This window comes from Schistocerca nitens, chromosome 2 (assembly GCF_023898315.1).
Source record: "Schistocerca nitens isolate TAMUIC-IGC-003100 chromosome 2, iqSchNite1.1, whole genome shotgun sequence".
Lineage (NCBI taxonomy): Eukaryota > Metazoa > Arthropoda > Insecta > Orthoptera > Acrididae > Schistocerca > Schistocerca nitens.
Window position 1 is genome coordinate 947763444 of NC_064615.1, and position 13995 is coordinate 947777438.

Genomic DNA, 13995 nt, shown 5'->3' on the forward strand with positions numbered 1-13995 from the left:
ATTTTTCGATTGGAGGTATAGTTTTTTACTTTTTTTATATATATATATATATATATATATATATATATATATATATATATATATATATATTCGTGTTAGTTACACTATTTATAACTCAAGAACGGCTGGACCGATTTGGCTGAAAATTGGTGGAGAGGTAGCTTAGATCCAGGAGATGGGCATAAGATACTTTTTATCCCGTTCGACCGCTATTAAAAGTGGTATAACAAAAACGCATCTGGGATGGAATAACAAAACGCAAATGACAGCTAAACGACTATGGTTAAGTATCGTGAGTGAGAGAGCAATTTTAGCGGCTAAGAATAAAGATGTAAATGACCTAAACTACATACTACAGAGTGAGATCATTGGTAAAATGCATTCATTCAAAACTATTGATTGTGTAACAAATGAAGATGAAGCCACCAACTATCCAATTGAATTTTTATACTCCTTGGATGTGCCTGGCTTACCACTGCATAATTTACGCCTAAAAGTTGGCTCCGCAGTAGTCATGCTTCGAAACATAAACGAACCAAAACTGTGCAACGGTACGCGTTTCGTGGTAGGTAAACTGATGAACGATGTTATATACGCGACGATACTCAAAGGAAAATTCGAAGGTCAGGAAGTTCTCATTCCGAGGATCCCGATGATCCCAACCGATATGCCGTTTGAGTTTAAAAGATTTCAATTTCCGATACGTCTTGCATTCGCCATGACCATTAAAAAATCACAAGGCCAATCCTTGAAAGTTTGTGGTTTAAATCTGGAATATCCATGTTTTTCACATGGTCAATTATATGTGGCATGTTCACGGGTCGGAAGACCATCTGCGTTGTTTGTTCTTGTTGAAACATCCCCTTAGAAAAATTAGTGAATCACTGTGCTGATAAACCCCTTACGTTATTTGATTTTCAAACAGCTGAGCAAAACTGAACCTACTCAGACATTTCTCTCTTTACTTATTCTGATCATCACCAAACTGACACACAATATTTTTAGCGCTGCGCAATTTGACTTTCAATAATCCCTGACTCTCTCTAATGGACACACGTCCATATCATCCGCTCTCAAAACTCCGCCATCTCACTCCCCACATCCACCACTGCTGGCGGCTCACCTCCAACTGCGCAACGCTACGCGCTGTTCACACCCAACTGCCCAACACTACAATAGCGACTATTCCAACAATGCCAACCAGCCACAGACTTCACACAGCACAGCCAGTGATTTTCATATAGAGCGCTGCGTGGCGTTACCAACATAAAAACCTATACAGCCTACTTACATTGTGCCTGATAATAAAACAAAAAATGTCGTGATCACAAGGTACTTAATTGAAGAGTGGAAGCTACGCACCAAAAAACATAAAGAATAAAGAATCATTAAAATACTTAATTTTTAATTTATATTTCCTAGTAAAAAATTGAACTTAACATCCAAAATCTGATTATTTATTGTCTTGAAGTCGGAACAGAGTTCGCCAGGTCAGCTAGTTTAAGAAATAAGGATTCTTGCAAACTTCGCGGAGCTTTTTGGCCATGTTCGCCATCTTGGAATGAGTTTCATGAAAAATAAACTGTAATAAAACTCAATTTCCTATACATTAATATTTTTTTGTTTTCATGTAATGATTTTTGCGGTCATTTCTCCATAGCTCTTCGACTATTTAGCTAGCAACAAGAGTGCTGTTTCGACGTGTAGCCTGGTAAGCAGAGTGACTGTCATCCCTGAGAGTGTGGCTGGCTCTTCGACCATAGATACTAGTAGACTGGCCTTGCTGTGCAGAAGCTATACGGCTGGTGTGGGTCCAACGTAAACCACGTGACTGTTGGCAAAACGTGGCGGGATTTCAAATCAGCGGTCTGCCATCCTATGTTTGCATCGCATTTTACCCACATTTCTCAATTGACTGCCAAACGCTTCCAACAAAAATTACTTTTTCATTTGTGAAAAATTATGTCAGAACTACATTTGACCTGGATTTGTTCACAGTATCATTTATAAAATCTAACAAATACATCGAACGCCCCTCTGGTGGGCAGCGGGACGAAATTACTATAAACTATCAATTAAAGTAAAATGTCGTTAAAATCCTTTTAAACGGTAAGAGTGGGCTCGTGTCAAAACTGCAAACATTAGATTCGCCGCGTTTTGAGCTCTAGTCACTTATAAAAGAAAATGGGATATGGGAATTACGTCAATTATAGGTGCCAAAATTGTCGACTTTAGGAGCAGGTCCATTTTAGAGTATTAACTTTAGGTGCACTTCAAAGGTTTGGTTCCTAGTATTTTTACAAAATTTTAAACTATCAGTTTAAAAAAAATTATATTTCAGATGAAAGGTGAGACTTTGAAGTTTCAGAAAATAATTTTGGAGCCGGCCGGAGTGGCCGTGCGGTTCTAGGCGTTACAGTCTGGAACCGAGCGACCGCTACGGTCGCAGGTTCGAATCCTGCCTCGGGCATGGATGTGTGTGATGTCCTTAGGTTAGTTAGGTTTAATTAGTTCTAAGTTCCAGGCGACTGATGACCTCAGAAGTTAAGTCGCATATGGCTCAGAGCCATTTGAACCAATAATTTTGGAGCCTACATTTATTAATAGCATCGTGTGTCGACTATAGGTGCTCTTACCTTATTATAATCTCACTTGTATATACAAAAAGGAGCGTATGTGGAGATGGCTTAAAGTTTTTCCGTTTCAGGGCCTGTATCCAAAGCTGCCTTCGGTTATCATCCTTAGGGAACCTATGAGTAGGAACGAGAAACAGTTGTACTTACTTCTGTAACCGAATTATCACAGATACTTTCCAAAATGTAATACGAGTCTGACTTTACAGGCATCACTTTAATTTACGTGATACTCTATTTCAAGTGTAAGAAAGACGTATAAAAGTCACTTCAGCAGATTTCAATAAACGCATCGGCACTATCATAGAAACATTTACTCGTGAAATGTAATGCCATATCCCCCGACAAAACGCTGACTTTCACGTGACTTTAGCTCAGAGGTGTTGGAGCCACGAAAATGACGTCAAGGCCAGACTTTTATATTTATAAGGTCGAAGGGCCGGCTAGGGAGTTGTTTCCCCATTCTCGGCCCAAATCTGGGCGCACGCGCGCTAGTTAGCCAGCCACGGGCCGGCCGGGCTTGTTTTGCAGATTCCTCATGTGACAATTGCCGGCCGCGGGTCAGGGGTCAATTAGGCGCCCGCCGGCCTCGTGTGTTGCCGCCGACCGCAGCGCCGCCGCCCCCTTGACCGGCTGTTTGCGGTCCCCCGTGCTTTGTTATGGTGTCTTACGTTACGATGCGTCGTGTTACGGTGGCGCGCGCGTCCGTCACTCGATGCGGCTGTCGACGGACGAGAGACAGGGGCCGGGGAGCTTCCCTCAGCGGCACAGCAAAACAACGACACTCTCTCCGGTTTGTCACCTCTTTGTTTACCCCGTATTTACAGTGGAACCCTTCAAACATGTAAAACCTTGTGGTACAGAACAACACTGCTGAGGAACCAGCCGGTGACAGCCGATATTAAGCCTAGATTACTAAGCCCTCGTAAAATTTATGGTTGCGGTAGGGAATACAACAGGATATTTTGTACTTAATATATGCCCGCATCTCGTGGTCGTGCGGTAGCGTTCTCGCTTCCCACGCCCGGGTTCCCGGGTTCGATTCCCGGCGGGGTCAGGGATTTTCTCTGCCTCGTGATGGCTGGGTGTTGTGTGCTGTCCTTAGGTTAGTTAGGTTTAAGTAGTTCTAAGTTCTAGGGGACTGATGACCATAGCTGTTAAGTCCCATAGTGCTCAGAGCCATTTGAACCATTTGTACTTAATATGGTAGTAGAGAGCTTCATGGAGATCATTAGGGAACGATTGACAGGAATGTGGGAAAGAAATAGAGTAGAAGAAGAAGGGGTAGCTTTGAGGGATGAAGTAGTGAAGGCAGCAGAGGATCAAGTAGGTAAAAAGACGAGGGCTAGTAGAAATCCTTGGGTAACAGAAGAAATATTGAATTTAATTGATGAAAGGAGAAAATATATAAATGCAGTAAATGAAGCAGGCAAAAAGGAATACAAACATCTCAAAAATCAGATCGACAAGAAGTGCAAAATGGCTAAGCAGGGATGGCTAGAAGACAAATGTAAGGATGTAGAGGCTTATCTCCCTAGGGGTAAGATAGATACTGTCTACAGGAAAATTAAAGAGACCTTTGGAGAAACGACAACCACTTGTATGAATATCAAGAGCTCCGATGCAAACCAAGTTCTAAGCAAAGAAGGGAAAGCAGAAAGGTGGAACGAGTATACAGGGTGTCTATACAGGGGCGATGTTCTTGAGGACAATATTATGGAAATGGAAGAGGATGTAGATGAAGATGAAATGGGAGATAAGATACTGAGTGAAGAGTTTGACAGAGGACTGAAAGACCGAAGTCGAAACAAGGCCCTGTGAGTAGACAACATCCCATTAGAACTAATTACAGCCTTGGTAGAGCCAGGCCTAACAAAACTCTACCATTTAGTGAGCAAGATATATGAGTCAGGCGAAATACCTTCACACTTCAAGAAGAATATAATAATTCCAAGCTGGCCGGGGTGGCCGAGCGGTTCTAGGCGCTACAGTCTGGAACCGCGTGACCGCTACGATCGCAGGTTCGAATCCTGCCCGTACATGGATGTGTGTGATGTCCTTCGGTTTGTTAGGTTTAAGTAGTTCTACGTTCTAGGGGACTGATGACCTCAGAGGTCCCATTCCATTAGAGCTTCTGACAGTCTTGGGAGAGCCAGTCCTGACAAAATTCTACCATCTGGTGAGCAAGATGTATGAGACAGGCGAAATAACCTCAAACCTCAGGAAGAATATAATAATTCCAATCCCAAAGAAAGCAGGTGCTGACAGATGTGAAAATTACCGAACTATCAGTTTAATAAGTCACGGCTGCAAAATACTAACGCGAATTCCTTACAAACGAATGGAAAAACTAGTAGAAGCCGACCTCGGGGAAGATCAGTTTGGATTTCATAGAAATATCGGAACACGTAAGGCAATACTGACCCTATGACGTATCTTAGAAGCTAGATTAAGGAAAGGCAAACCTACGTTTCTATCATTTGTAGACTTAGCGAAAGCTTTTGACAATGTTGAATGGAATACTCTCTTTCAAATTCTGAAGGTGACAGGGGTAAAATACAGGGAGCGAAAGGCTATTTACAATTTGTACAGAAACCAGATGGCAGTTATAAGAGTCGAGGGACATGAAGGGGAAGCAGTGGTTGAGAAGGGAGTGAGAAAGGGTTGCAGCCTCTCCTCGACGTTATTCAATCTGTATATTGAGCAAGCAGTAAAGGAAACAAAAGAAAAATTCGGAGTAGGAATTAAAATCCATGGGGAAGAAATAAAAACTTTGAGGTTCGCCGATGACACTGTAATTCTGTCAGAGACAGCTAAGGACTTGGAAGAGCAGTTGAACGGAACGGACAGTGTCTTGAAAGGAGGATATAAGGGGAACATCAAGAAAAGCAAAACTAGGATAATGGAATGCAGTCGAATTAAGTCGGGTGATGCTGAGGGAATTATAGCAAATGAGACACTGAAAGTAGTAAAGGAGTTTTGCTATTTGGGGAGCAAAATAACTGATGGTGGTCGAAGTAGAGAGGATATAAAATATAGACTGGCAATGGCAAGGAAAGCGTTTCAGAAGAAAAGAAATTTGTTAACATCGAGTATAGACTTAAGTGTCAGGAAGTCGTTTCTGAAAGTATTTGTATGGAGTGTAGCCATGTATGGAAGTGAAACATGAACGATGAATTGTTTGGACAAGAAGAGAATAGAAGCTTGCGAAATGTGTTACTACAGAAGAATGCTGAAGATTAGATGCGTAGATCACAGAACTATTGAGGAAGTATTGAATAGCATTGGGGAGAAGAGGAGATTTGTGGTACAACTTGACTAGAAGAAGGGATCGGTTGGTAGGACATTTCCTGAGGCATCAAGGCATCATCAATTTAGTATTGGAGGGCAGCGTGGAGGGTAAAATCGTAGATGGACACCAAGAAATGAATACACTAAGCGGATTAAGAAGGATGTAGGTTTCAGTAGGTTCTGGGAGATGAAGAAGCTTGCACAGGATTGAGTAGCATGGAGAGCTGCATCAAACCAGTCTCAGGACTGAAGACAACAACAACAACAACAACAACAACAACCCATAAATTATGATTTCCTTTGAATAAAAGTGGAGTAGTACACTTTACGACGGTTTGGTAACTATGAAAAAGCGACCCCCCCTCCTCCCCCACAGAATTTAGTGTTCTAAGTGTAAAATCACAGTGAAAGAAAAATAATAAGTTAGTAAGAAGTTTCCTGTGGTGGCCTTTTTTTGCCGCAGCTGTGTTTAAAATTTCAAGGAAAACGCCTTTTGCATGCGGCATATTAATTTTTTATTTCATTTCTGCATCCAGACACGTATCCACTTTTTAACAAAGCATCTTCAGTGTGCACTGAAATATTTCACGATATTTTCTCCTCACGCATTGGTTACCGATATAAAAACGGTTCGTGGAAAGTTTTTGTAATAAAACCAAAACGTACTTGCAGTAAACTGTCTAACTCATTACTTAATAACTGTGCATCTTTCTCTCATGTGGTAAACCGACTGAAAGCTCAACTTTTTTCGTGTACCATAACATAACATTTCAACTGCCAGTTACGTGTCTAGCGTGTCATCTGTAAGTACGGCCAACATTCCCTATTATTTGATCGCAATAGTTTTTTGTCTAATTGTATGTGTGTTGAGGAAATTTGTGTGTGCGCTTGCGTGTGCACGTGTGTGTGTGTGTGTGTGTGTGTGTGTGTGTGTGTGTGTGTGTGCCTATCTATCGATGTCTATAACCAATATACGACGCGGAAAAAACATCAGGTGATATTCCAGGGCACCCACAGAAGGTGCCTTGTCAAAAAGCCGTAACGCGTTTGGGTAGGTGAATAAAGTACAAAAATTATGTGCAACATGCAAAAAGAGTTTTCTTGTAAACTACTGCAATTTAAAATTGTTGTAATTGCGCACTGTTCTCGGGTGGAATGCTGAATAACCATCAGCCGCAAGTCCGCAGCGCACCGATTTATGAAGGAGATGTAATGACATACCAAGAAATTTTAAGATTCTACATAATGTGGATGTCGAAATCCTACAGCCATAATGTGCCGACCACAGATACTTGCATTTTAGTTCTTGCTCAACTACAACTGTCATTAGACAGCAAGCTAAAATGCTTTCTGATTCTACACTCATGTAACCCTATTCCGTCGGACGGTAGGGATTCCGGGAGGAGACCAAAATGTACTGTTTCTAAACTATTCCAAAAACCTGTGGCAGTTGTTCTGTATCATCTCAAAACTCTCTTGTCATTCAGAGATTCCTAAGTTGATAAGATGATTTATTCTGCTTCATTTTTCACGTAAGTTTTATTCATATACGCAAAACAATGCCATGAGAGGCAGGCAGGTATCCTAAACAATGCTCACGCGTCTCGAAAAAAAGATAAGAATGAAGTAAACAAGTGCTCATTAACTATAAACTGAGAAAAAAGCGAAAAAACCTACATCTCAATATAAATAGCGAAATAATTTTTATGCACTTGGCACCTGAAATTAGGTGTTGCTGTATCAGCATTTACGTTGCCACTCAATATTAGGCATGTGACATGTATTTCCTTCAATACGACATTAAATATCGAATTTAATGGGATATTATCTTCACGTCTAAATATTGCAAGTTGTCTGCATTGCCACTAGCGATAAATTTACGGGTCACTGAAATGGATTTCCAAAATAGTATGGTAAATGTTTCTCAGATTACTGCAAGGTACACACACACGTGATATACATCACGCATGATATTTTTATGGACTGAGTTCTCTGTTAAAATGCCGGCCGGTGTGGCCAAGCGGTTAAAGGCGCTACAGTCTGGAACCGCGTGACCGCTACGGTCGCTGGTTCGAATCCTGCCTCGGGCATGGATGTGTGTGATGTCCTTAGGTTAGTTAGGTTTAAGTAGTTCTAAGTTCTAGGGGACTGATGACCTTAGAAGTTAAGTCCCATAGTGCTCAGAGCCATTTGAACCATCTGTTACAATTTGCAAGAACAAATCACAAGAAAGTTGGTCGGATTCGTAGCTTATGTAATGGAAATTCAGGTTATGTGGACATCTTCCAATTAAGTAATAAAGTCTTGTGCCAACCAGATAGTTCACTATTTCACACACCGATCGCGGTAAATAACACAACATTTCTGCCCACAAATAAATAGAAAATAAGTAAATAATACAGACTAGTGGAACCTTCTTGTCGAAGTACAGAAATACAGAAATATTGTAAAAGATCTAATTTTTATCACTTCTTATCATTATCATTTTCAAAACACGTATTTTCATAAAAAATTGTAGCTTTTCTTTTATCTTATTTGTATTTCAACACGTTGTTTTTGTATGAGCTATTCCATTAGTTTACATATGGCTGAATGTAACGTTCTGTGTGCGAGATTCTCTGTAAGGAATTCCGCAGCCGAATTCGGATAGAGTATTTTGTTTCGTTTTCTACAGAACCCACAGAAAATTTGCTTTTGCGGAAAACATGTGGCCGACATTATAACCAGCGCACATCAGAACTCGCAGTACATCGCAGCTCCGAACGATAGCGTGGCACTAGCTTGGTAAGTACCCGTTGTTATTAAAAAAAAACTTACATTTTTGAGAAGTTCTGATAGAATTTTCTACCTACTTGAACGCTTGGGTCACGCTGTTTCTTGAGATGACGTACGTCCTGGAAAGCCTTCTGTCGAAAATTCCGTGGATAACATCCGGTATGGTCGTTAGCGATATTCCTGGAAAGCCTTCTGTCGAAAATTCCGTGGATAACATCCGGTATGGTCGTTAGCGATATTCCAACAAGCATATAGGATTCGTAACCTTCTGATTCAATAGATGCACAACAGAAATAAGGTTTTGCATAAAACATACTACTTTTTTTAAAAATTTTAGTTCGTAAGTTAGAGACAAGAGCAGCAAAATGATATAATAGCGATTAATCGGATAAATATTTGTTACACTGCCAGACGAGGTAAAGCAGACATACAGCGAATCACAGTTTTACTTGCAGTACTACGTAAATTCGCAAACAGCCCGCATAATTACACTTTAGTCGTTTCTCTGCTCTTTCTACGATTATTCGCCGCACGTTTCTTCTTCTTGAAAGCTGTCAACATCCGAAAGAAAATGAAAAAAGAAAAACATTTTGATTCATCTAAATTCCATAGCAATTTTTCACAGTTTCTGAAATAAAAATCTTACCAAGATTAACCGTAGAAAATGCTTGCACTATGTATACGATCACTTACGGATCCCTATAACTCGAACCATTTACCAGATATTAACATCATCGACAATCACAAAGGCGCATTGTGCTCATGTATGCTTTTAGGTGCAACAAAGATTCTCACTCGGCATCGTTGCGTTCATTCATCAATTACTTCATAAACTTTTTTGCATGTCGATCTCATGGTAAGAAATGTCACTCACAATGAGATATATTCCATTAAACCCGCACGCAATTGATAGTTACTCGAAATAAAATAATATACATCTACGTGCAGATGTAGAGGTTAATAGATTTAAAAAGAGCAATTTCTTACTTGTAGCATACTCTAAGATAAGTTTTAATATTGTTACGGAACGAACGCATGGCGAACTTTCGGTCGACATTATAGGGCATATAGTATTTGGAAAATCTGAGATAATTTGTGGAAAGAGGCATGATGGCTAAAAATGTTCAATTTTACGGTTTTCGTAAATAAAATTTTCATTACTGCCATATATGTTCATGTATGATGACATTAAGGTACACTTCAGACACACGATGCGTGTAGATCGCCTAGCTGTCCGTAAGAGCTGTATTCTGTTTTTGATGTGTCATGACAGAAGGTATTGAGTTGTTAAACCACAAGATCTCTTTTACGTTTGAAGGAAATTACACCGCAGTTTTCATGCAACAATCTAAGAGAATTGATTTATCATTTTATTCTATTTAACTATATATCTTCATGCCTCAATGGCACATTTTAATAAGAATTTGAGATATTGTTGGAATGAAATGGTTTTATTACAGAAGGTCGGATCTAGGATACGAACGTATTCATGTAATGAAAAATTTTGTTTTAAGTATCCTCACCAAGCCATTAAGTTTTATTTTATTTTGTTATTGTAATTAGCATACATTCTAAAAACCAAAGTTTGTAAGAGCTTGGTGTGGCTATTTACAACAAAATGTCTTTTGTGCAAGCTGTGGCGCACAATTTTACAAAGATGTTATTCAGAATTTGTATTTACATGAATATTATCATGTGAAGCCAAAATATTTATGAAGAAAACTGTGTTACAACACGTCCTCAATGGCTTAAAACGGTATGAGTATGAAAGCAATCAACGCCCGACATTGTCGATAGTACGGAAACACTGGAAAACCGATCAGCACCCGAATAAATTGTGATTCACATCAACATTATCGTATTTAACCACTGTTACAACAACACTAACCTTGTTACTGTGGCTAGAATATAATGATCAAGTAGATGATTTTCTCCCGCGTGGTGTCACGAATTGTCTCGTCTGTTAGCGTCTAGAACCGATAGGTTCATGAAGAATGTCGGACTGCTTAAGTTAAACATTGTTTTGCCTTTATACTTTGATTCTATGCCAGTTCTACAGAAGCACTTCAATACTTCGCAGTTAAACAGGAAACAAATGTTACGACTGACAGCCGTTGAGCAAATTTAAATACATTTACGGTCTTCACAAACTGTCACGGCTGAATAAATGAAACCGCTGTATATTTGGACGAAAGATATGATAAATATCTACGACATGATACCGAAGACAACAAACAGTGACACGTGAATCTAAAGGCCGTTAAAAAAAGAGTATAGAAGATTAAGGAAAAAAATGCAGAATACAATCTGCAGACACGCAAAAAACAAATATTCAATATGGCTATAGTGACTTTTCAGACTTTCCGGGCCAAAATAGAACGACTTGTGCCATATGATCAGGTGAATGCGGCGCTAGAGATTGTGCGTGCTTTGTCGAAAAACGGAGAGAGAGAAAAAATAATTGACAGCAACGGTCATAATTGTTAAAAGTGTGTCGTAGACCCTAGGTGGTCGGTATATTGCTTAATTTGTAAAAAAAAAAAAAAAGATGTTTCGGAACTGTGACTTTCTGGGTGTGTTTCTGAAATTAGACTTCTCAAAATGTTATTTAAATGCTTTCCGGGCACTTTAAAAATGTGAACATCTACATCTACATCTACATCTACATCTACATGATTACTCGGCAATTCACATTCAAGTTCTTGGCAGAGTGTTCATCGAACCAAAATCATACTATCTCTCTACCATTCCACTCCCGAACAGCGCGCGGGAAAAACGAACACCTAAGCCTTTCTGTTCGATCTCTGTTTCTCTTATTTTATTTCGATGATCATTCCTACCTATGTAGGTTGGGCTCAACAAAATATTTTCGCATTCAGAAGAGAAAGTTGGTGACTGAAATTTCGTAAATAGATCTCGCCGCTCTACCACCTCACGGAATCTGCAGATCTGATCTTTTTTTCTCGTCCGGACACCAGTACAGACTACCGTACCGTCACAAATGAAACACTGTGCATACTTATAAAATTCTGACTATCGGAACAGTGTACAGTGCTAAAAAGATTGTAGCTATGATTGATCCAAGTAGTTTAGAGAACTTCCGTTCATTATGCCACGAATACGGCGGTACAGAGAGTACTGCCGTTTGCCTACATAAAAGCTACACTCCTAAAATGTTATATACAAGTAATTATTCCTCGATTTTATACATTGCACCGGGAACTCTGATGGATATGCAATAGGCATGAGAAACGAGTGTTTGCGGCCTATTAAAACGCCCAGGTAAAGCAGTAGATTCGGCGTATGAAAAAATAATTAGCAACTAGTGCCTTATCGTTAGAACTATGAGAGATGGCACTCTATTGGCGGAGCCGCTGGCGACGCGTGCGGCCCGGGCGGCCACCCGCAGAGGGCAATTAGGCGCCGGCCAGTGGAATCCGTGGGGCACCGCGTTGTCATTCTCCGGGTGGCGCCTTCCGGGAAGCAGGGCGCGGCAGGGGGTGGGGGGTAGGCAGGCGAGGCGCTACTCACCACCAGTGTCCGGTGATGGGCGAGACGAGCAGCAGGCAGACGGCGACCAGGAGGGGCCGCATGTCCGCGTGTGGGTGGCTGGCCGGCGGTCAGAGCGCCATGGCCTGCCGTCAGCTGCTGGCTGCTACTCGCTGCTGCCCGCGCCTCGGCCGGCCGGGGGATGGGCGCGCGCGCTCGCTTCGCTCCTCCAGACACCGCGCTCTCACCTGGACGGCGCGCCACGGCCCACGGCGCCCTAGTGCGCCCACCCGCCGCCGCGCGGCAGCACGGGCGGGCAGCGTCGCCTGCGCGCCGCCGCGGCGGGCGCCACTGCGCAGGCGCGCCGCTGCCGGTGGTGGGGGTGCGGCGGCGCCCACCGCGCCGCACAGTAGTCCGCTGCCGGCCTACGGCGGTAGCTGTGTCGGTCGTGCTGGCCGAACACGTGTCGAGTTTCCCCAATTTCACTCAGACCTGACAGACTCGATTGACCGGACAAATTGTTGGCATAACTCATTCCGATAATCGACAATCCGGATAACTCAATCTATGACAGGGTGTATACGTGGACAAGGAAAAAAAATACCCGGATTTCCCCGTTAAAAACACACTTTCTCCTGGATGAAAATACACTTTTTCCGTGTTAAGTGACAGTATACTCTTCCTTGGCACTGTTAAACTCATCAATTGTTTTAATGTTTATCGTTTTATATACCGACATAGAATTTCCGGCCACTTAAGAAAACTAAACTCAGAGGGGGAAAACACGTTTTGAAACACCTTTGATAAGCACCAACATGTACACTGCATATTTCTGTATTACGAAGGTATAAATTTGAATTCCACCATACACCGCATGTCACTTTCCGAAGCATTGAAATCGAGATTGCGATGCGCTTTTGTAAGCCAGTTATAGCTCATGACACATGATCTCGCCAGATCACTCTTAAGTAGCGCGAACACACAAATAAGAAAAGTTAATGGTTTAAATTATATACATAGCATTCAGATATAATATTGGTCTCAGAGATTAATAAGCTGCAAGAAAAGCTAAGCTTCCACATACAATATTGATCTTTTTTGCGCGTGTTACACTTCAAGATACATCACACAAATGCGCCAGCAAAATTTTTAATAACTTCGTTTCAAATAAAGCTGAAATGATTAATGAAAGCCAAACCTCTTTAGCAAACCGACAAAAATAATTTCATTGTTCTGGAAGGCGATTAATGCTTGACTGTCAGGAAGTTGGAAACAAAATCTAAAACTAATAACATATTTTAGCCTTCCGTAATCATGCGAACGTATTTTAATTCATTTGATAACTCCCGGCTGCAAAAATCCGTTTGTTATCATTTAACGTGAGAACAATAAACGAAGAGGAAACAACAAAATGACTGAACTTAAACACAGTTCACGTGTATACGACCCATCTCCCCACCACAACTCAGACTGCTCTGGGCATCAGCGCCAGATTTACTATATTTCCGAACCGGTGCAATGTTAAGTAGTGGCGCCCAGCCATACTACTGTAACCGGAAGTGAAAGAAGGTACTACTCATACGAGACTCAACTGCGCATGCGCAAGAGCCCACCCGCAACTGCTCAAACGGATCTAATTTAAACAGTTGTCACACGTCACGCTCATCGGAAGCAATTTGTTGTTATGAAGCATTGCATAGCCTTCCTAAAGCCTTTGACATATTTTACTGTTGGCAGATGCTTGTATGAGCACTGTGTTTTGTTGTTGCATACGGCGCATTTCCTTTGCAACTTAAGTTTTCTTCTT

General features: G+C 41.3%; 1 protein-coding gene across 1 annotated transcript in view; it reads right to left on the reverse strand.

Annotated features, from left to right (window-relative positions):
- Positions 1 to 12388, reverse strand: part of LOC126237273 (protein Wnt-6) — a 661913-nt gene extending 649525 nt beyond the window's left edge. The window contains exon 1 of the mRNA XM_049947203.1: positions 12231 to 12388. Coding sequence (XP_049803160.1) covers positions 12231 to 12292 — 62 coding nt within the window. The 5' untranslated portion in view covers positions 12293 to 12388. The remainder of the gene's footprint in view (positions 1 to 12230) is intronic.
- Between the last annotated feature and the right edge of the window lie 1607 nt (positions 12389 to 13995).